Consider the following 23,983-nt stretch of genomic DNA (forward strand, 5'->3'; position numbering starts at 1 on the left):
AGCTACTGTATATGTGTATACCCCATCAGTTCATCATAGTGACAGGACTATGTGCATGTGTGTCTGCCCCAGTCCATGCAGCCCTGTGCTCCTCAAGGAGTAGAAAAGACTAAACTGCCCCAGTCCATGGGCATTACCAACTTGTAGATACCTGCAACTGGTATAATCAGGATTCAATTTTCTGGATAGTGTCTGAGGAGAGCAGTAAAAAACGGGTTTTGAGTTTGAAACAAAAAGTAATGTGGGCACTTGAAAAAAAGGCAAGTTTTTTCACATTCCCAGATGACCCCACGCTACCTTAGTTTTTTAAAATCCCTACAGCCTTAAGTAATCTTTAGGAGGCCAGTATCTTTAAAAGAAAATAATAGTGTCATCATAAACTATTATGAAACTGGTCTAGTAGAAACCTTATGAAAAAAGATGAGCTCAGTGTCTCCGAGTAGGCTCTAAACAACAGAGGGTTTTCTGTGATTAAATCACTAGAATTCTGGGTGAATTAAACAGAGATCGTTGCAGTTCCAAAAGCCTGCTGCTGCTATGTCCATATATAATTCAATCTCTTGAGTTCACTTCAGAGCAAAGAGGAAATTATTGATGCATATTTCGTTGTCAAGCCAAGCATCTTCTGTTAAACACCCTATGAAACTTTTATGTTCTGGGGTTTCTCTATAAGCCTACAGGCACAAGAAATAGCATTGATTCTACCAACAAGGTCCCTCCTCCTTTGTGTCATGTGACATATTCGTCTCTAGCTGCCGACAGGTCAACCACAGTATAGCAGCGTACTGAGCTAGCTAATGCTGTCTTTTCACAGGATTCGTGATCCAAGTGTGGGAGCAGTTTGCTCCCAGAATGAAGAAAGGATATAAATCTAACTCTATAACTAAAGTATCTGGGCAAACAGTACTGGCATTGGCTTTTGCATACCCATACCTGTGTCCTTTTCAAGTCAATAACTAGCAGTGACAGAATGACTACAGTTGCTACTGTTTCTTTATTACTTTCTTTGGGGGGGTATAAAGGTTGAGTTGTACTTTGTTGTACACATACATGAGCTGGTGTATGATGTGGAACATTAAACCACCCATAACAAAACAAAAAACAAAGCACGTGTTGCCCTGGTTTTCATCAACACTCTTTCATTTCTCAAGCACAGTGTGGGACTAATCCAGGACACTAAATAACAACTTCAAAAGTGTGGGTTTATGTTCATCATAACCGCCTTTGTTTCTTGGGTCGACATCCATTGTGAGGAAGAGGAGTGGTGTCTGTGATTGACACAACTGTGAGACCTGACATTTGTAGACCCTTAATGGCTGGCTGTAAAAGTCAAACATTAAATCAATGGCTGACTGTAAAAGTCAAACATTAAATCTTGTAATTTTTAGTTTGTTTAGGAATATGTTAAGTGACTTAAATATTTTACAAGAAAAAATTCCTGCCAATCAGTACATGACCTGTAGATACTGAACTGTGATGCTGTTGAACATATAAAAATTAGGCTAATCATTTTTTTTTTTTTTTTTTTTGCTTTGTTCTTTAGCAAGTGTTACAAAACTGTGAAATAAAACTTACCAGACGCCCAGGTCCAATACCTTTCACACATACACGCACCAGGCTCAAACCTTTCTTTACTGCTTTCTGCAAAGACAGATAAACATCAAAACTATGTTACAGCTAGCAAGCTTGTGCAGGTTTGTTTTATGGATTGTTTAACAAGAACTGTGCTTAACTGTACAAACTTACGATAGGTTTTTTCATCAGTTCATGAACTTGTATTGCTAGACTGCAGGCAGATGATTTTTTTTTTCCAGTTAACTACTAAAACGAGACAGGTGTGTACAAAGCTTCCAGTTTAGCCATAGTCATTGCTTAGGCTCACCAAGACTAACAGCAGAAAACTTCGCTGGAGGCTAAGCATTGGGCTTGGCAGACAGCAATCCACTTATACAACGTCCCAAGATAACTGGATATATAGGCATTTAAAATGGAGTACTGATGTGACAATAATAATGCTTGCATAGTATCATTACAACCTTTTACATTACAAGCTTTTTAGGGATCGTGACAATCGATAAATGCAAATTCTTTAAAGTAACTAAAGTATCATCAGTTTGAAGTGTACAATAGACAGTGGCACAATCTATTGCAATGTACAATAAGCCATGAAGCATATTTGAAACTAGCCACTTGGTAATCATATGACAAAAATTTATTATTTCCTGCCCTTCAATTAAGTTGTGAAAAAGAAAGTACAAGTAGAGTTTGTCATAAGTAAAAGAAACAATTGTGGAAAGACTCATTGTACCTCAGCAAGTGATACGGCAGCTGCCTGTGCAGCTATGTTAGTGCCTTTTCTGGCATTCCGAAAACCAACAGTCCCCTGAAATAAACACCTTATTTCTTACATTCTGGGGTAAAGTAACTTGAGCAAATGCATACAAAACAGAATAAAAAGACAAAAACAGACATCTATATACACTATAAAATAAACCTCTCAAAATGAACATATGTTAAATAGAATGATCCTTACATCTAGTGTTTTCCCTCATGTAGTAATGTGCCTAAATCGTGTAACAGTGCTTCAAATCACCTACAGCATCTCAAAATGTAAATAATTGAGTGTCAGGAGTCTGTAAAAATAGTTTGTTAAGAAACATGAGTAAAAACTTTTACAGGCATAAAAACTACTTAAGGACAAAACTACATCAGGAACAATGGTGATGATAAAAATTAACAAATGTATATTGCTATGAATTCAATTCTGCCACTGGTTAATAAGACTTGCAATATTTTTTATATTAAAATTCCCCACAATTTTAAATGAAGGTGAATATTCCCAACAATTTTTATTTGGGTTCTGAAAACCTTTTGGATTTTATGGATGGTAAACCCTGCTTAAATCTGCTCTAGAGAGACTGCAAGATACTGGTACAACCCTCAGTGAGTCCACTTCTTCATGGATCGGAAAATTTAAACCATTATCTTTCCTCTGTGTATGGGTCGTGGTTGACCCAAAATGCAATTAAAAAGAGTGAAAATGTAGGACATCACTCAATACCAAAGTAGCTATGAGGAACAGCTCCAGATCATGTCCTTCAGACCTGTCTGATCCAAGAAGAAATATGCCAGAAACTCTGGCCAACAGAAACCAGATGGCTATTTTCTTGGAGATGACTAGTCTGATAGCATAAACACAGCCAAAAACGATTTTATTGAACCAAGAAGATTAGAAGATGTAGTTACATCAGAAACCACAACTTGTCTGATATTCTTCCCAGACTGAAGTGTGTTATTTTCTCATTCCTTGTTATAATAATGAAAGTCATATCTGCAAGACTGTTATTTCTTAATATTGAGATACTTCAAAGGTGTAAGTGGGCATGATGTCTTAACACAATGAAGGTGCTGTGAAATACCAGTTTCAAAAGCACTAATAGTAATAGGAGAGTGTTGTGCTTTAGTGATGGATGTCATGCTTTGCAGACTCATCTTCATTGTGTTAAAATCATGCTGACATAACACATTTTACTTACCCCTGAGTCACTGGCAACGGGTAACCCTGTTTTTACAAAGAAAAAAATATACTGATTAAATGTGCTGCTCCTTCAGAAACTGCCAAAGCCAATAACAATAATGAAGGCAGCAATAAATTTCAAAAACAATCATTGGAACAACAATGATGCTCATATGTTGGAACATGTCACACCACTTCTTCCCTCTCTTCACTGGCCACCAGTTAAAGCTAGAATAGACTTCAAGCTCTCAACACTGTGCTATGGATACTTTGAACCCCCTCCTCACCCATTACTTTACTGAAATTTTGTCTGTCCACACTCCAGCGTGAAACCTTCCTTCCTCATCAGACTCTCACATTCTATCCCTCCCTCCCACAAAGACAGTCACATACGGACTACAGACGTCCTCCCTCTGTGCTGCTAAGCAGTGGAACTCTCATCCACATCACATTCGCCACTCAGACTCCAAGGCTACATTCAAATGCTCTTTGAAAATATATCTGTTCACAAAGTACTATCCCTGAATTACTATTCTTAACTCCCTGGTAATACTGTCTGTCATGCTAACCATCATGTAACGACTCCATCTTACACTCTTTATAGTATCTACATCCCTTCATCCATTGCTTTACATTCTTCTCATTCTACCTCATCTTTATGTTGTTCAGTGTGTCTATGTGTACTTCACTGTCCACTGTTTATCTTTCATTTATCATTATTGGTCTAAGCAGAGACTGCAATCTATCTTGGTCATGATGCTGCATCATAAGTTCCCATTATTATTATATGCTGAGGACTAGAGAATGCCAAGAATGAGAAAGAATAATAGCAACACACTGATGAAAGATTCCACAAAAATCATGGCAATTCTTCAGGTGCTTACCATAATGCTAATGCACCATAATTATCCTTCATAAATTCCTAAAGCATCCATCCATTTTTATCAATGAAGACACCACTTATATTCAGCAAAAATACCTTTGTGATCTGTGGCTGTGATGATAGTGTTGTTGTAAGTTGCCTTTATGTGGACAATGGGCAGCTCATCAAACCGGACACCATCAATAACCATACCATGTGTCTCAAGCGTGGGGAAAATGGAATCAAGCCTTCAAATACATGTAACAATAACAGTGATGCTAAACTACTTGAAGAATGATTTTGTGATACTCTTTCTTTGATTTCTCAAAGTGAAAAAAAACATTTGAATATGGTAACTACAGAAGCACAGTTTAGTGGGTTTCATAAGAAATGTAACATACAAGGTGCAAATAATCAAAAAGTGTTCATAAAAAAGGCACATCAAAAGACCCTATCAATAAATACAAATACAGAGATGGTTTTATGTTATTCAGTATTTAGCATAAAACACAATAAGAAAAGTCCACACCCAGCAACATTCCACACCCAGTAATATCCCACATCCAATATTATTTCACTTTTTCACATATATTGCCCTCACTTTGGAAGATCCAGTTGCACACCATCAGCCTTGTCTGCAATGATTTCTTCTTCCTCTTTTCTCATTTTTTCTGCAGACCTCTTGCCTTGGTGGTCTTTATCCAAAATATGTAAACAGGGACTCACATGCAAACCACAAATTCTTTGCATCTGAGCTGAAACCCAGAAATATTTTCAAATGTTGCATTATAAAAAACTGCTGTTCCTATAATTTATGAGAGTAGCTATATAACATTGTGAACTGCATTATGAAGACACATAAAATATACTGCAATGTAACTCCTACATTAGGTCATTTTTTTTTTTCTGACCTATACAACAAGGGTATCTCTAACGTTTGAGTATATTTTTTCATTTTATGCACTGTTTAAAAGTAAAACAATGCCAAATAAAAAAAAACCACCAGTATTCAAGCTAAAGAAACAGATGGTACTTAAAAAGATGGATTTGAGGCTAGATTTAAAGACTTCTAATGTAGACACAGTTTGAAGAGAAAATGTATGATAAATCTTTGAATGATAAAATGTAAACAATTATTTCCAATATTTCTTTTACTGAGGTGAGTTACCTGGTTTACAATTGGAAGGACACTGCAATACCCTTATGTGATGCCTAATCATAACTGACACCAATGATTTTAACATGGCTTGTTGAAGTAGGATGGCAGTCTTTTCTCAAAAAGTAAATGGCTTATACTTGTTGCATCTGAAAAAGAGCTAAAATAAACTGTAAAGCCATCTAAGGAAAACCCACAACAAATTACATCTACAGGTTTAGACTTCCCACTAAACTGACATTAAGATAAAAGCGTAATACAGTCAATGCTACGACTTGGATGTAGCCAAAGATAAAACACTGTACACAGACCGTTGTGTCATTATTTATTTTCCAAATAATAACTCTAAGAACCCTAATTTTTTTCCAAATAATATAGTATTTACCCATGGCCACCCCTGGAAATTGAAAAAAACTTGCTTTAGAACTGTCAATATTCAGGCAAATCATTCAAAAAAGTGTTCTATTAAATGCTCTCATTCTATTCAGTTTTCTATCTGTGAATCTTTATAGAGGTTCAAACTTTTAAGTAAAGTAAAAGCACGACTAGCTAATGATCCTACTACACTACACCCTGTACTGAAGTACAAGTCACTAGGCTGTTTGACCTCAGCAAATACATATTCGATCTGCAAAACACGACAGCTACTAGCTAATCAGTTTTTGTACGTAAAATAAATCCTAGCTTACCAGCAAGAATTCACTCCAATTCCCGAAGACTAGCGTCAGGAACCAGGCTAAACAGTACTTTTTATTTTTTTAATTTCCTTTACAATTGTTTTTAACAGCACTTCAGATCATCCACGATAACAGAGTAGCTTCCCTTGTATCGGCACAGGCTGAAAAAGCCTCTCTGCGAGAAGAGCTCGCATCTGCAATACACTCGTGCGATTTTGTCTGCGAATTTAAAATCACTTTAATAATTTATTCTTCATAATTCTTATAGTGGGAGCTATATACACCCTCTGCGAGAAAAGAAATTCAGAGTTGATCAGTTTTCTTAAGCAAAATACTAGTGGTCACTATAGGACTATGTAGATATGGTGATGTAACACGTACTGATAACCTGAAGCTTGGTAAAGGACAAGGTAGAGATAATAAGTCGTAGTGGGTTGTAAGTCTAGGATGCGAACATAATATTACAAATTCTACACTATTCCTTTGCATCGTAAATCGATCATGTGTCCATGACGGACGAGCATAGGGATCGATCTATAGGTTTTCTACATCTAATTAAATTCTTCGGGATCGAAGCACCTTTAGCCACGATCAACTCATATTCCTAGCCGAACTCATTAATTTGAAACGGTGCAAAATACCTGGTACCATTTTTGAAAGTGCAAGCTGCGAACAGACATTTTTTCTGATAGCTTTTTTATTACTAATTAGGCCGATTACTTGAAACATCCTTTAACACGAGCATTTGGGATTCTTTCATCTCAGAAGACTGGTCAGACCTGTATAATTTCAAATTCAGATTGTGGTACATTTACTTTTCTGAGGATGTGAAGCTTGCTTTAATGTTGACTGTCGGAGAATTTTCTCTGGTTTCTTTCACCCTCCTCGATCTCACCGTGCATCCCACATTCCCCCCCCCCCCATCCTTACCCTATAGTTGAGTGAAATCGTGGCATGATGAAAGCATATTACGGCCAAACCCAAGTTTTTTGGGTGACTTTGTATTAAAATATATATATATCAGCATGTGGATGCCCTTGTCAAGTGTAAGCTCGAGGATTTGAAACCGCTCAGTGAGAAACAGCTATAGTATTTCGCCAGTGAGAACCGATAAGGCTAATTCTGGGTTCAAATATCGTCTTTGGCACAGGATATCTCCGGAAGGTGCACCTGCTTACATGTGTGGACTATATAGCCTTAAATTCTTGTACAGGGATATCACCTAACAGAAAATACAGCAAGATGAACTCTAGGCAGATTGACAGCATATGACACAGCACGGTTGTCATTAATTCTTGACAAACATGCAGCAGAAAATAACAGAGGGAAGATCGGGACGTACAAGCACAGACGACGCTGGATCTGTATTACAGAGACAATAATCAGATCCTCCTACAGGCCGTTACAATCATATGATAGCCTAGCCCCAATTAATCGAACAGACAAAAAGAGGACCATATTCAGAACTGAGCACATCAGACTACATCACCACCTGGAAAAAACTTACATGCATGCCGTTCCTTACATATATGTATATGTTTCTGCGGAAATGACTGCAGAACACATCTTGCTGGATTGTAAAAGCCAAGAGGGGCAGATAGCATTTATCAGAGACGTGTGAATCCACAGCCGGTTCCATACCAGTATAAAAAAATGGTACTTTCCCAAGTTAATCCAGGTGGGGAGTGGGTGTCTGATTTTGTAAATGGTAAGGTAGAAAGAGAGAAATAGATGGGCATCGCTGGCCCTAAGAGGGCTCGATATACCTCCTTCCCCTCATACTGTAAGGTCTTTAGTCAGTGGAGAATCTACAGGAGACCACACTACCACACAGAAATTCAAGCTCACAGCACAATCAGACTTACCAGTGACGAGATAAATCATTCACACCAAGCATTTAATGTAGACTGTAAACCAAGGATGCTAAACTACAATATCAAAATGTATATAATGTCTGTTTAAAAGGATGTGAAAATGCAGTATAATTTACTGATATGTCTTGGAAAATGACAGAATCTCTGATATTCATCTTTAAATATGCGAAGCTGCCAAGGCCATCCACTATACAAGTTCAGCGTTGAATAATGCTTTCTCTAACACATCCATCCCACCACCAACACACACACATATCTTCTTTACACACAATACTTTATTCATGATTCTTTGGGCTCGTATGAGCAAAACTAACTAGCCTTGATCACAAAAACAACTTCTGTTCTGGTAAGTATACGGTAGATATGACAAGTGAAACAACATTCATAACTACATGTACATGTATAAATATGACATCATGTTGGAGCAAAAGTGTTTTTGAAGTAGGTACACTACTGCAGACACCTTACTACCGGTCATTGGTCTGCTTATGTCGCCCTCTTCTCTCTGCCACACATCAGACGGAAATAAACTGGAATTCTCTGTCCCTTATCTAGGACAGTGTTCGAGTGGTCGAAGCTTTCACTTGCCTTTAAGCCTCATCCCCACCACACTACCACCACCTCCTATTTGAGAAATATATTTCACTGTCGAGAACTCTTCCGCTCACTTCTCGGTTCTTAAACTTAATCCCTTCATCTATGCTGTGTTTAAATTTCTTAGCAAGATCCTGCCCTGACTATATTTCTCAGAACTGCTCTTCCCAGCCATCATCGTATGTTCTCTACTCTGTCAACAGAACAGCCACATATGGTCACCGCACTTTTAATTAAAACCGAGGCGATCATGGCGTCCAGGGGCCCACACATGTCCTATGCCTCGGGCCCCGCGGGGGCTAAGAACGGGCCTGCTTGTTTCAGTTCTTCATGTCTGGTTTGTTTTCATTAAATGCCACCAGTACATGTGAGGTGCTTAGTCTGTCACTATATGTGCATGTTGGAGGGTCTTTTGATCTAGTCAGGTATTCTACATTTAGCCTCATTCTAGCTATTTTGGTTAAATCTATTTGCTTTGAAGAAAAGCAGGGTGTTACTAGGTTAGTCATCTAACAGTATTCTGGTTCCTTTGCCTTCGGTTCTGCATTTCTATTGCCTTAGTTTAATTACTGGTTTTATGGCTATTTTTCTCTCTGCTGGTAATATCTAGGTTGGTGACTTCAGGGTTGGCTTTTGATTTTACTGCCAGTCGACCTAGCTTATCTGCCTCTTCATTGCCTTTAATCTCAATATGGGAGGGAACCCAGAGGAATCTCCATTTTCTTTGTTAATCCTATCATAAGAAACAGTATTCATATTCTATATCAATTCTTTTGAATGACTTGTTTTTAGTGCCTGGAGTCCTGAGTGAGATTATTAAGTATTGTCGCTGAGTCGTATTCTTTGCGATACTGTCTGAATGGTTGTCTGTATTGCAGTCCGCTCAGCTGTAAAGATGGAGGTATGCGTCGGGAATCTGGTGGTGATGAACATGTTGTCAGGGGATATACTCCAAACCCAGTTACTTGTGTCTCTCGATCATGGGATATCGGTGTATATTGCGTGTCTTCTTTGTAACTGGTGTTTAGTTTAAATCTTGTTTCAGCTGTGATTTGGTTCTGGTATTTTTCTTTGTTGTATTTGGTAAAGTCAAAGTCCAATATGGTTGTGGAAGTGTATAGGATACTGTTTGCACGTTGGTGAGTAACTAGGATGTTGTGATATTTACTTCTGCTCCCTTGGTGTTCTATATATGTTGGGTGAGTTGTTGGTGGGTTGTGGTGTAGAACTACCTGTTCTGTAACTGTGGAGCTGTGAGTGGATCTGTTAGGGTTAACTGAACCGGTTCTTGTAGTTTTTCGTTCGCAGCGCACTGAGTTCGCATCCAAACGGGAAAATGTGATCTAAAAATTATTACTAGGAAATAGTTTTGGAATGCTCATTGCTAAACGCTTATAAAAACAAATTCCTGACCCGCTGGCGATCAACTTCTGGTCAGCCATGATGAATCTCTCCCAGCGCCCTCCCTTGTGTGTGTATGTTTAACTAGTTGATGGATATGTACCAGCGTCTGGTTCCTCTGCTGTCGTCTTTCAGTTTATGCCCTCAAGTGGTTTCTATATAGATAATTATATGTAAAACCAAACAGGTTGAGATCAGCTGCCATAGATAGTGACGCAGTGCAAAGTACCAGGGACTGGTTCGGGGAGAGGAGAGAGACAGGGAAGCCCCTCGATGTCCTTAGAAGACCTGGATCAGAAAATCGGAAACAAATAAAGATGCCAGATTTGTTTTTCTTCTTGTGAACCACACTCCAGGTAATCAATACTACTGTATTTCTGGCATTACACGATTAGAAGTCGTGGCAACACTGACAGAATATGGGGTGGAAACTCGGGTATGTTTGGTCCAATCATATTCCCAATAACCAGGTATTAATATTAAAATTGTATAATTTATTTTATATTTTAATGTACGCAAGCGTGTACCTATAAAAATTGTTTTCAATAACAGCATAAAAATTGTTTCTTATAAATGTACAAAAAACAGCATGGCTATCGTAACCTACAACTTCTACATAAAAATATCACATACAGTATAGACATATGTACATCTTGCAACGTCACTTGTATGTGTGTGCAAACGACCACAATTATGCTATGCATGCTCTTCGTGTTGTTTTCCGTGCGAAACATTCAGCAAGCGGAGCTGGGACTAACATTGTTGAGTTGCATGCATCTTGTCCAGCTCCAAATCCAAGAACGATTTGTGTGAGTGTGAGTGTAAAAAAGAGAAAGAAGAAGAGAGAGAAGGGGTGGTAGAGGGAAGAGATGGGTAGGAGAGAGAAAGAAAGGAAAAGAAAGATGTTTGAACATTTAATTCCTTCCACCATCGGGCTCACATAATGTCTTTTAGTATTTTGAACTGACGCCATGTCGTAATGATGAAGAGAGAGAAGGGGGGAGGGGAGGATTGTAAGGGAATACACAGAGAAAAAGACCAAGTTATTGGCAATGTCGGTAATATAACAAACAGAAATCTCTTCCAGCACAAGAAATTGCATCGATTATACACGTGCGTTGACTTCCAAGCGAAGCATTACTGTGCGATTACCTGATCATTGTGTAGGCGAGTCTTTCTTTGGATGCTGACGCCATGTCTTCAGGCCTCGGTCTAAACAGTTGTGCTTGCAACTGCCAGAATTCTGACATCCATCATCGACTACTCGACTGGAATGTTCTCGATATCTTCACCTACCCCAGCAATTTTTCTTTCTCCGCAACGAGAAAGTGGCAATTAAGTTGTGTACACAGGATCGAGTGACAGAGAGGGTGTTGGGCTCAATGTGCCAGGGTACATGATAATAGTGTATCTACCCGATAATTCACCCAGTGTCACGTGATAATAATTCACACTATCGTGTGACAATAATTCACTCACTGTCGTATAAAAACAATTCATTGACTGTCACGTGACAGTGATTCACCCACGTTCGAGTGACAGTAATTCACCCAGCGTCTCTCGATCGTCCACTCTAACGTGATAGTATTTCACAAATGCAATGTGAAAAAAATTTACACACGTGACAGTAATTCACCCACTATCGAATGACAACAATTCATTTTCACTTGACAATAATTCATCCACTGTCGCATGGCAGTAATTCACCCACTCTCCAGTGACAATAATTCACTCTCATTTGACAATAATTCACACTCCCTCGCATGACAATAATTTACCCACGTTCAAATGACAGTGAACCACTCACACTATTTCTTCCCTACTTCATTCTCTTCTCTGGTTCTATGGTTTCTCTTTTCTTTAGCCCATCTGCCTTCCTCTTTCGCCCACTCGTTAACAATAATGGCTCTAATACAAAAGCCTGCTACAGGAAGGATGCAGTTGATTATGAATGGAGGTCATGATACGTCATACCTTTTTCCATAATGATTCCCAGAATGCATCACTTAATGTCTGAGGTTCATCACTTAAACCACCATGGCAGTCAAGAATTTGCCGTTAAAACTCTGTAAGATGCCCGTGCCTACTTGATGCCCGCTTTCTGAAGATATTGCAGCGGGTATATGAGGGTCGTGACAATAGCTTCAACATTCTTGCATCCTGCCATTATTTGCCATCCTCCATCATCACGAAAGCCATTACTAAAGCGCGAAAAGATGTTTGTAAAAAAAAAAAAATCGGTCCTTTTTCAGAAGAACACTACTTTTCCAGAAGGTAGTGGACTTCCCAGTCTATAATGTTCCCGTGAAAAGCATGCATTCCATGATTCACATGATATTAACACAAATATCTACTTTGCTCATATTCCCCGCTTTCAATCATCAAATAAATCTACGGCATCCGGCAAATTAATAGACTTAATGGCTTTCTTCCACTTGCATAAACATTTCATGGTATTGAAGCTTATGTGTGACACTGGTATTTCCGAGAATCAAAAGTGTCCATACACTCACAGGTCAACTATGTATGTCACTGTAATCCTTGTTTTCCCTTTTCATTTTTCCTTTTAGGGCTGAACCGGAGGTGAAACAGGCAAGGGGACGAAGGAGGTGGGGCCGGATTTAAGAAATTACTTCATTACCATATTGTTAAAAACCCGAAAAATAATTTTAAAAATATTTATTTGTCCATCATTCTGTGAACAGCAAGAGCAGTGATGATCTCTGCAGGTTATTCTTTTGTTTTCAGTCATTGTTAATGCCACATCTCTTGCGTCACATAAGCCTGTGCAAAATCAATACAAGTGTGATATCCTGTTACTCAATATGGCTTACAAAAGTAGTATTACATGCAAATTACTTAGGGTAGATAATTTCTATATATAATCAAGAACTGTTGACTAAATGTTATTTTTCTGCCTACTTTCTGTAGACAGGAGCTTTCTTCCTTGTAGGTGAGTGTTTTATTGGTAATTTTTCCTCCTTCCTTCCCCAGGCGGTTCAGTGCTGTCAAGTGTTGAAGATGGAAAACGGGAGAGCTATTTTTAGAATAAGGTCAACAGACGGTGGTCACATAATGCGCGGCAGCTTGGTGCCTCAAAGGGTCACGTGACTTTTCAATCCAATCATTAGTTATGGGTTGTTTACCCGTAAACAATTTGTTTGTTTGCTCCATGGAACACTAGAGGAGAACCCCAGATAGAAGATGTGCAGATTGAAGGCAGGAAGCCATATTGGAATGAAAGATGGAGGGAGTTAAACAATGAGAACGAGCGTGGGGGGGAAACTGTGTGTTGTCTGACTGATCCCAAGAGAATCTCACGTTGATACCGAAGCGAAGCGTGAAAGGTCTTTATGCTTGTTCGAGTTACTGGCTCGTGTTGAGTAAGCAATCGAGCTGCCGTTATTCCTGCTTTCCCTGGACAAAATAGTGGGCTGATCTTGAAACTGCTACCGGTCGAGGGAGGGTGAGCGAAAAAATATTTTTGTGATTTTTCGCATGCGTCTAGTTTTTATATTTTAATGCAGGTAACATACTGGGAAGTTTTAGTCGTTATTTGTATAATCGTATCATTGTGTTATAGCTTTATAAAACTGATTCGCATGGGGTCATCACCGGGTGATTCCCTTGCAACGATTTTGCTAAGTTTAGATGCATCAAGGGGAACCCCCTATGCCATGCCGTTAGAATTCAGCTTCTTAGTATGCATTTTAGCAAAATATTGTTGACTTTTGTGGGGTCCTAAGAACCTAAAGTACCGAACGGACTCATCTGAGATAGACTCACAAGGTGCGGCCATACGAAACACTTAATTTTTGTCTGAACCTTCAAATTTAGTTCACTCTCGGGGTTTTCCACTATCAAAGGGGAAAACCTGGCCTTATTTTAGGGGAACTAGTGCTGAAGTGCATGCGTTGGGTTTATACTTTGATTGGTATGATTCCTTATCCATCCGGATGAACTGTATTTTCGACACGGTTGAATCGATCTAATCTCTGTACGAATCGTCGGGTCATTGCGTTTACCCTTGTCATTTGGAGCCTCGCTTTGATCTTGTCTTACCACAAATTGACCAATCAGCATGCCAGCTGGCAGGGAATCTCCAGGCTTTTCCTTTGTGAAGAGAGCTGTGAAATTCAACGCTTGTACTTTTGTTTATAGCTTAAATATGGTATTATGAGTTCCGTTATAATTTATTTATTAATTCAAGCGTTAAGCATTGAAGTATATTTTAAAAAGCATGTTAGGGTTAATAGAATGTGTTCCCTTTACCGAGTTTGCGATTTACCGCATGACCTAAACAACAGCGTGGGGAGAGAGTACACACGAACAAAATTATAAAAATCTTAATTGTTTTAGTTATTTTATTTCTTACTTCAGTAATATCAGGACTATTGATCGACCTTTCATTAAAATGTTTGTAGAGTACTTACAGTTTCGGTAGAATCGAATCCAGTAGAGGTTTGTATTGGCCATAGATACCGTAAAGTAGGGCGTATCTATTGGATTTTTGCAGGATAATTCTACAAATTGTCAGCAGTATCTTCATCCTGTAGATCTAGATTAAATGTGAAAACAGTAAATATGTATATTACAGGGTAACCTGGGAAAGTTTTTGTTTCACCACATTTTCTCACAGATTAAAATTAAAACATTCTCAGAAGTTGTAATGTTTTCACTGTTTTGAGTTTTTGTTCCATTGAAGACTTTGCCATTTCATGTCTAGAAAATACATTCTAATTAGATGATGGTGATATTATGTATCAGTATCACCTACTCTTAGTTGAGAATGTGAATATATATAGATATCATCCGGGATAATGTAAAATATATTTTATGCAGACTTGGTGTTAATACCCAAGGAGTCTGATAGTATTGGATCTTTCAAGAAAAATCTGAAGACTCACTTGTTTAAACTTTTTTGAAGTTTTCATTTGACCTGCAGTTTGGTGGCTGCTGGGATCACCGCGCATTGAGCGCATCTTTGTGATGCGGATACTGGCGCGCTATAAAACTACATCATCATCATCACCCTTTCCATTACTTTTTGTACCTGTTTAGTGTTATGACAAGGTTCAGTATTAATAATAAGGATGAAATGTTAAGGTAATATCTTTTTAAACTTGAGATTATGCATAAATATAGCAAGTAGATGTGGTACTATTTACATGGTGTGAAATAAAGTGTTTAAAAAATAGTTCTAATATCAGTGTTTTACCTAATTTTGTTTCCTTATCTTAAGTTTTACAAAGAGAACTTTCATTGCTGTCATCCTGCAAGTCAGTCTGATACTGAAGTTATTCCTTGATCATTTTATGACTGAGTTTTTAATTTTGTAATTCATAATCAAATTGCATCAAAATACACATACACTATTGTTGTGCCCTGACAAAGAAGAAGGGTTGTTGAAAATGTCCTAGTGTGTGTCAAATTCAATTCTTCTGCACCGAAAGCTCAGTTTGATTCAATAAATGTTTATTCTTATGTGACCAAAAAAATCTTTACTCTGACCTTCACCTTTTTTTTTTCAATTTTAGACATGGAGTCTGGAGAGATTAAAAAAGATCGGGGAAGTCGAGCACTGTAAGTTTCTGTCATTCTGTGGTACTTTAATGTTGGTAATTAACTTTCGTATATAGAACACATGTTCTTCATGCTGTTACTTTTCTTCAGCTTTGTCTGTCTTTACTTTTGGTATTGAATCAATTGGTAACTTGGAATTTCACAACATACAGAGGTAATTTCTTTAAATATTGTGCTGATTTCATTTACAGATCTCAGAATCTGAGTAAATAACCTCTCTGTTCACCATGTGCAAGCTATCAAACATTGCAGTTCTCACTGCATTTTAATTAGTTTAAAATATTATTTTCTTTAACAAAATTGAGGTCACTTATGGCAGTTCCTCATCAGCATGAGCTCCTAGATTTTGTGGTCTTAAACCCTCAGTAATGTCAGGTTGGAATTTAAGTCAATCCATATGTCTCCTCCTTGCCAACCACACACCCAAAAAGAAAAGGAATAACCGCAGTGCATTTTTAATGGAAAAACAAATGACAGAACACAGTTCTGCCAACCTGTCAGAATCTTTAAGCATAACTTGATTTGATTAGCCCTTAATGTTCCTTGGTTGTATACCCTTTATAGCTTAAATTAAAATAAGAAACCAGATAAGGAAACTTGAAGGTTAGATTGCTGCAGTATGTCCGCTGGCTTGTGGCAGTAGTGGTGTTGCCAGCATGTTTTTTAATTAAAAGGGAGTATTTTTTAAATCTTTCTGAACTCCTTTATAGACCTCTTAAGGGTAAAACAGAAATCTGTTTTGTCAGGAGTTGATATGGTGATGGAGGGTCTTATTCTTTTGATGGTTGGAAAAGGAAAGGCAGTGCAAGAGAGAGGGGAAATGGGCTGTCATGAAAGCTGGCCCCAAGAAAAGTGTAGTCTTTAAGAGACCTCAGTCTGCAGCGACTGAAACTGATAGAAGGAAAAAGTTTGCAGAATAAGTGAATAGAACTGATGATGATGATTCCATGGGAAAGTGCTTTCAGCTAGCAGTAATTTCGTAATGCAAAGAATACATAACCCCTTGAAATAGTCAGCCAGGCATACATAGTTAGCAAGCACTCAGACCAAACTGAAGGCTTTGAAGTACATAATCATAAAGTCAGATAGTTAAAACAAAACATGAAGTACATTTAGGCATTAGATTCAAATATCGTGGGTTTTGTTTCAGGGCTGAAGAACAAACAACCGAACCTGATTTTGACGTAGAGGTCAAAGACGGCAGATCAGACAGGGATGCAAAGAAGTGGTCAGTAAACAAACCCCCATCTGACAAAAGCAGGTAAATGTGTCTTGGTTACTCTTTTGATATCTGTGAATATTCTAAGGGTGAATTTCCTATGCATTTGTATTTAGATAATCATATATTTACAGCTGGAACAGGCAGTGAAATTTTGTAGAAGATTTTTGTGCATATTTTTCTACATTTTAGTTTATAATTCAGTTTTTCTTTTTCTTTTGCAGTGAAGAACAAGAAGTCAAAATGTCTCTAAAACGTAAATTAGGAGGTGAAAAATCTCAGCAAAGTCCAGAGAAAAAGTAAGCAGGTCTAAATATGTATATTCGTAGTGTGTTTAAGGTGGTGAGGAGTGCAAGCAAGCATGATTATGTACATGCAGTGTGCTGTGTATACTAGTATATATATATAAAGCTACAGAGAAATAAATTACATCAGGACAGGCCACACTTTAAAAAAACAAATGTGCATGTAAAACTGTTTTCAAAGGAGTAGGCTGAGATCAGTACTGGATAGTATTTCCCAAAATCGGAGTAACATTTTATAACGCAGTTATCTCAGTAATGTGTCAGTATGGTTGAAGACCCAGAATTTGTAGATGTTACAGGTTATTTCACAGTCTTGCCTTAGTAGTCCTCTCTAGTTAACCTGCAGGACATGACAGTCATGTTTCTTTGCAATATCTGTTTCCATTAGAAAGTAAGAAATATTTTCTACTTTAGTAGAATGCAGTTTGGCAGTTAAATGCTTGTCACCAAGACAGTAACAGTTGTGAGTCATTGATGGAGATTTCATCGTGAACACACGATCTTGTTCTGGATGTGGTTTTCTCTTTAGATGCTGAAGTGTGTAACATCAACGTGCAACTCAGTCAAGTACAATATAAAGTAGAGTTTACAGAGATGAATTCTGTATATAATATTTTTGTTGTGTAACAACTGCTTTTCTAAATAATTAGTAATTCTAAATTATTTTACTTAGTTTTCTAGTTATTTTTTTCTGGTTTGTGGCAGGACCAAGATAAAAGATGACAAAAAGATAGATGAAGATGAGGCCTCTGATAAAGATGACGTTGCAGAGCCTGAGCTCGTTGATGGTGATGAGAATGTAGATCTGCCAGTGACAGTCGTACATAAAGGGGAAGGGATGAGAGAGAAAGAAGAAAAACAGCAGCAAAGTGATGATGCCTGGGAAACTGAGGAGCTGACAGAGGAAAAAGAGGAAGCAGATACACTTCTTTGTGAGGATGAAAATGCATTGGCTAAAAGGGGTGCTGGTGAAACAAAAACTGGATGTGGTGGGGACTTAAATGTGAGCAAAGAGACAACAGAGATGCCTACGGTAGAGAAGGATGGAGAAACAGATACCAACAACTCTGGAGAGGACGATGTGGAAGACCTCTCACTGAACAATAAATCAAAGAGTGGAGAGAGACTGCCTAAAGATAAGGATACAGATGTTCCAGAAGACAAAGAGCATACTCTTCCAGTGTCAAAATCAGTCGCAAGTGAAGGAAAATCTGAAAACAGCAAGGACATGCCGGAAGAATCTCAGTCAGTCAAGTCGGATGGCAGCAGTGATAAAGAAAATGTTAACTGCGAGGTACCCATGGACCTCAGCAACAGTGGCACACCAGATGCTGATGTTATCATGCTTTCAGATGAAGATGAGCCACTTCAAGGGTCAAAGCGACCTAAAGAAGAGCCCAGGAAATATTTTCAGCGAGTCAAACGGCTGCAGGCAGAGCTGAGAAATGAAGAAGCCAAACTGGTGTTGCTGAAGAAACTTCGTCAGAGTCAGCTTGCTCCTCAGATACAGGAGCATCCACCTGTGGTTGGGTCAGGCACCACCCCAAACAGCAGCCAGCTCAAACCCAGCATTCCTCGTCAACAAGGGGGACCACCTCCACTTGTCAAAGGGGGGCAGATTCAGGGAAGGAGCTCTGGAATGCATCTTCCGCAACAACAGCAGCCGCCACAGCAACAGCAGCACAGTCGCTCTGCTGTACAAGGTCAAAGTCGAAATGTTCAAGGGCCTCCACCTCTTATTGGTGCGTCCCGTTCTAACACCAGTGCCAGCAATGGCCATGGTCTGCAAAATATAACTAGCATTCGTGGCTTGATGCCAGGCATCAGCCAGATTACCCCCTCCTCCCACCGTAGTCTCCAGCAGCAACAGCAGCCGCAAGCATCAACTCCTCCCCAGCCAGCAGGTGACAACACCCAGACACCAGCTCAACGACAGGCAGCAGCTAAACTAGCGCTCAGAAAGCAGTTAGAGAAAACCTTGCTGCAGATCCCACCTCCTAAACCCCCAGCACCTGAAATGAATTTCATTCCCTCATTGGCCTGCCCAGACTTTGTCCTGCTTCTGGGGCTTGAGGAGGTTGTCAATCATATAGTGGATTTGCAGCTGATTGCCCGTGGGCAGAAGTCAGCTGACGAGAAGTTCATCTGCAACCCATTCACTTGTGTGCAATGTGGCACCGATTACACTCCAGTGTGGAAGCGCGAGAAGCCAGGGTCGAAGAACGTGATCTGTGAGCACTGTGTGACGTGGAACCAGAAGCGGGCGCTGAAGCAGGAGCACACCAATCGCCTCAAGAGTGCCTTTGTCAAGGCTTTACAGCAGGAACAAGAAATTGAACGCATGCAGGCTCACTGCCTGACCTCTCCTTCTCCCCCAATGCCCTCAGCCACTCCCCCTGCTCCGCCTCTTGTCACTGCCCCTCCCCAAGCTTTGGCTGCAGCAGCTAACTCTGTGGCAGCAGTAGCCTCAATAAGCCTCAGTCCAGCCTCATTTCGTACAAGTGCAGAACAGGCAAGGCAGCATCACAGTTTCCTGCAGGCCCAGCAGATGAGGGCTGCTCAGCCTCTAGGTATTCCAGGATTTGGTGGCCGTCCTCCCTTCCCATATGGGCTTCACTACCCGAACATCAAACAGGCCGATCTACAGAGGCAGTATCTACTGGACATGATTCCTCGTGCAACATCGGGCATGCCGTGGAAACACTGACCTAGCTCCAGACCTAGGTTATACGTAGGGTGTATGTTGTTTAGCCTGCGTGTGCGAATGCATGGGTGTGTTCTCACATAGATAAATGTCTGAACACTTCATTCTCTTTGCTGGGCCCTTACAGTGTTTATACAGTAACAGAGTGCGGCATTGGAGGCCACTGGATGGGTGAGGCTGTGGTAGCTGTTCAGCTAATAGGGAACTGAATAGATGTGTAGACAGTGCCATGACTGCCAAAGACAAACAGTAGGAAGCTGTGTGTGGAAGAACATTTTTACAGAGACAGCAGTGTGTCATAGAACTCTTCTTTGAAGTGTAGATAAGACCAGACACTGTTAGTCTGCTCTGATTACTTAGACGTTCTCTTCTGTGGGGAATAATGGGTAAAATTTTGCAAGTACATAAAATTTATTGTGTTTTATTTATGTCCTTCATGGTTAGGCAGTTATCTTGCGTAAAATATTTGTCTTTTCTTCACCTGATTTTCACAGAGACTAGACCTAAAGGAAGGTTACACAGCTGTATCAAAAGGCAAACGTTTTTTCTGCCTTGTAATTTTGTTCTTTCTTTTTTTGTTTTGTTTTTGGTTGCCATATGTATTTTTCTTGTGTTGAGAAAGCCAGCAAAGGGAAGCAAAAAGTTTTATTCCCACTGTCTAGACTGCTTATTTTTTATCTAAAAAAAATGTTAATTGAAACGTTACCACTTTAATATAATTGTCAAGCTGAATGCAAGTAGTGGATGAAACAGTGTTGTATCATGGTATCCATAAAGTGTGTGAAAGATTTGAAGCTGTACTGTCATCACTGCAAAGGCTTCGACTACTTGCAGCAGCCTGTCTTGTCTATTTCTAGAGTTTTCCCACAAAAGTTCTGATTTTCAGCTGTAATTTTGTCATTTAAAAAAAAAAAAAGAAAAATCAAAATGACGATGTTAATCTTGTGAATTAAGTAAAGGATCTAAGACGTTTTCATGTAGTGGTGAATTTTTTTTTTCCTTTTGTGTTTTTGTTTTGATTGGCAGATACTGATACTTCTTGTTCCACAACTGTCAGTGTTGCAGGTCTTTTTCCATATAGGTCTGGTTGATAATTTTAAATAGCAAAATCCTTTTCTCAAATAAGCATAATAACAATGGCATTCATGATTGGTGTCTTCTAGTGAGCTTGAACCATTCTTTAGTTATGCAGATTTGCAAGGTTACTAATTGTTTCTGTCGCACATTTTTATCCTGCGTCTCCAGCAGTTAAATTTTTTGTAGCACAGGCTGAAAGTGAGTGTTGTTCACCTATTAGTGAAGAAAATAAACAGAAAGGGCTCATTTGTATGGACCAATTCAGGATGAAGAGTGTTGGGATTAGGGGAATTTTTTTTTTTTTTTTTCATAAATGATTTTGAGGGCTTTCATGTGTGAAGTTTGCACCTTATTATTTTGGTGAAAAACTTGAGGGTTGCATGAACGCAGTTTTCTTCACCACCCACCCACCTCCTTTCTTTTTTTCTTTGCTTTTATTGAATATTACTTAATGTCAATGATCTTTCTTTGCAATATTTGATGTACAAAGATAGAAAATGTGGATCTAAACTATAAGCACACCACAGTGTGGTTGTGTTTGTGTGTGCGTTTGAGAATGTGTGTGCTGGCATGTGCATGGTCATGCATGCACCTGCACCGGTAAATGGAAAAGTGTAATAGTCATAACTTATCTTTTTTTGATCACATGCCAGTGAAACCCACACCTTTGTGTCATGAGACTTACGACATGGCTTTGAGCAGCTAAAGGATGTTTTCATTCCAAGACAAAGGGAGTAGTTTCATATGTATGTGATGAAAAAAAAAATCCTGCTATGTATTTGTTACTTCATTTAGTTTGGATGAAGTCTGAGTGAATTTTTTGTGTAGCTAGACTACAGTCTAGTGGTTCACCATGTAGTCATGTACAGCCCTAAAACAATTTTCACAAGATTTTTTTTTAAACCACATTTTTGAAGTTATGCATGAGTTTTAGTGATTGTGTATTGGTCCATTGTTAATAAAATTATCTAGCGCTGTTATCAGGAGTCAATGAAAGTTATTGAAAGAAAACCTGCATCATTTTGGCAGCCAATCTTATTTAAAAAACAAATAAAACTTATGTGATTACTTCACAAATGGTTTACAGTAGTATGTTAGAGCTGCATTGCCTATTCTGGAAAGGTTTTGTTTCTCCTTATGCTTGAGTTTTTGTCATCCATGACTGATGGATAACTGCTCTTGGGTATGCAGACAGATTTTGCTTATTGCCACACATTAGATTTTGGCCAACCCAACTGTCACCTTTTTTTTTTTAACCCATTGTTCCCATGCATACTATGTGCCATCAGTTTCAGTGAAGGTATCTTGTATCATCCAATTTAGTTTCAGTGAAGATATTTTGTATCATCTAATTTAGTTTCATGCAATCATGTAGTGCTCTGCTCTCACTGCACCTTATTTTAACCTTCATTTTTTGGCTGGGAAGAGCATTGCTTCTGTGACCAAAACACCATCATGTGTAATTTGTATACTTCTAAAAAACTAGACACCTGGCTTTTCTCCATGTGTGTGTGGGTTTTTTTAAAATTAAACAATGTGGACAACACTTAACAGTGAGACATGTCACTCGCTGCTGTGACAGTTCCCTCCTCCCCCACCACAATATCAGAAGGGAATGAGCTGGATGGGGGAAGTATGCTTGTTGCAAATTGTTCTCGACATTTGTATTGACGTGTTTTCAGTAATAAATTGCTTGCTATTTTGTTTGCTTCCTTTCTTAAAATGGGAATGATAGTTTGTGCTTGTGTTTTCTCTTATGGTTGGGGAAAAACAAGGGACTTCCCCTTTCCTTTGCTTTCATTGCCAGCACCAATCAAGGTGGAAGAGATGGTATATAGTTTGCCTGATTTCTCTTCTTATCCCTCCCCATAGTGTTTTGTCTGGCAGACCACGGCAAAGGCTTGATTCTGATTCTAATTTTTTCTTTTTTCTGTATTTTCAGTGCTGATTTTTTTTTCAAGTCAGTGCCATATTTTATGCTAACAGTTTTCTAACCTGGCGACAGCTCTAAAAACTCCATATTAATATTTTGAAGTCAGCAAAAATATGCTGCTATATGTAGCTGTGAGAAATGCAACTTACAACCAGTCAAAATTTGTGATTGAGGAATTGAAAGGTCTGCAACCACACAAACTTGAAAGCTCTCGCACACACATCCTATACTATGCAGTGCTATCAATAAATGCATTGCTGCTGTGCACACATACATGAAAGTCCAAAGGTTAGATGCCTACGGTGGCTGATGACATGGTGACAATAAGACCATGTGATAAGGTCTTTCCAACATTCTTGACCAGCACCTGATGTGCCAGACCATCGCATGTAGACTCAATGCTGCCATCCTGGTCAAGTATCTGCTGCTGGTGGGCTGGCATGGCCTCCCACTGTCTTGTTTCATTTTTGATCATGACTCTTGTACAGGAAAGCTGCCCATCTGAGACATTTCATTTCTTGCCTGGTCCTTGGTGACTGTCCAGGTCTGATAGGGCGTGCGGGAAGACAGCCTTGATGTGCTGTGGAATGGTGGGAGTTTGATAATGTACCATTGAAGGTGACAGCTGGGATGAGCCCAAACAATGTCAAGACACGAAAACATGATGGCGATTGACAAAGTGTATTTCTGGGAGAATGCTAGACAGTGCTCGTATGCTGTCACTGTGTGATCAGATACAGCCAATTTCCTTTCAACAGTTAGAGATCCAATATTAGAGTAGCAATGGCAGAGGGTTAAGTAGGTAGTTTCTCAAGGTTATGATAGACATCAGTAACTCTGGACAGTTTACTATCAGTCTCTTTCTCACATTGCAACTAAAACAGTAACAATTCTTACAGTGTCGACTACTCAACATAGCTAACATCTACTTTCCCTGAACCTGCCTTTTACAATTATGACTCTGAACATAGAAAATGCATGCAACAGAAAGGAAATGTGTGTTACATAGAAATGTAGGGCATGCATTCAATGCTTCTTAAAGGGTGCTTCATAAAAAAATACAGCCTATATGACGGTGGTG

The 23,983-nt window shown here is 39.0% G+C and overlaps 2 protein-coding genes across 4 annotated transcripts; one reads left to right on the forward strand and one right to left on the reverse strand.

The window, feature by feature from the left end:
* Nucleotides 1-983: 983 nt before the first annotated feature.
* Nucleotides 984-6,382, reverse strand: LOC112554623 (30S ribosomal protein S11-like). 2 transcript variants are annotated; one of them, XM_025222528.1, is made up of 8 exons: nucleotides 6,225-6,382; nucleotides 5,548-5,684; nucleotides 4,981-5,134; nucleotides 4,497-4,627; nucleotides 3,537-3,562; nucleotides 2,309-2,383; nucleotides 1,576-1,641; nucleotides 984-1,320 (listed from the first exon to the last, which is right to left on the reverse strand). In XM_025222528.1, exons 2-8 carry the CDS (start codon nucleotides 5,621-5,623, stop codon nucleotides 1,213-1,215), a joined length of 636 nt encoding a protein of 211 aa, XP_025078313.1. In that variant the 5' UTR covers nucleotides 5,624-5,684; nucleotides 6,225-6,382; the 3' UTR covers nucleotides 984-1,212. The 2 variants fall into 2 exon arrangements, with proteins under 2 accessions (XP_025078313.1, XP_025078314.1); XM_025222529.1 differs by having other exon boundaries at nucleotides 5,548-5,695; nucleotides 6,225-6,369.
* Nucleotides 6,383-13,279: 6,897 nt separating this feature from the next.
* Nucleotides 13,280-22,671, forward strand: LOC112554621 (transcriptional repressor p66 alpha-like). Of its 2 annotated transcripts, none has more exons than XM_025222525.1 (5): nucleotides 13,280-13,547; nucleotides 15,619-15,664; nucleotides 16,815-16,925; nucleotides 17,108-17,182; nucleotides 17,894-22,671. In XM_025222525.1, the coding sequence occupies exons 2-5, from the start codon at nucleotides 15,621-15,623 to the stop codon at nucleotides 19,893-19,895; spliced, it is 2,232 nt and encodes a 743-aa protein (XP_025078310.1). In that variant the 5' UTR covers nucleotides 13,280-13,547; nucleotides 15,619-15,620; the 3' UTR covers nucleotides 19,896-22,671. The 2 variants fall into 2 exon arrangements, with proteins under 2 accessions (XP_025078310.1, XP_025078311.1); XM_025222526.1 differs by lacking the exon at nucleotides 13,280-13,547 and adding an exon at nucleotides 13,572-14,252.
* The last annotated feature ends 1,312 nt before the right edge of the window (nucleotides 22,672-23,983 follow it).

Source organism: Pomacea canaliculata, linkage group LG13 (assembly GCF_003073045.1).
Source record: "Pomacea canaliculata isolate SZHN2017 linkage group LG13, ASM307304v1, whole genome shotgun sequence".
NCBI classification, from domain to species: domain Eukaryota; kingdom Metazoa; phylum Mollusca; class Gastropoda; order Architaenioglossa; family Ampullariidae; genus Pomacea; species Pomacea canaliculata.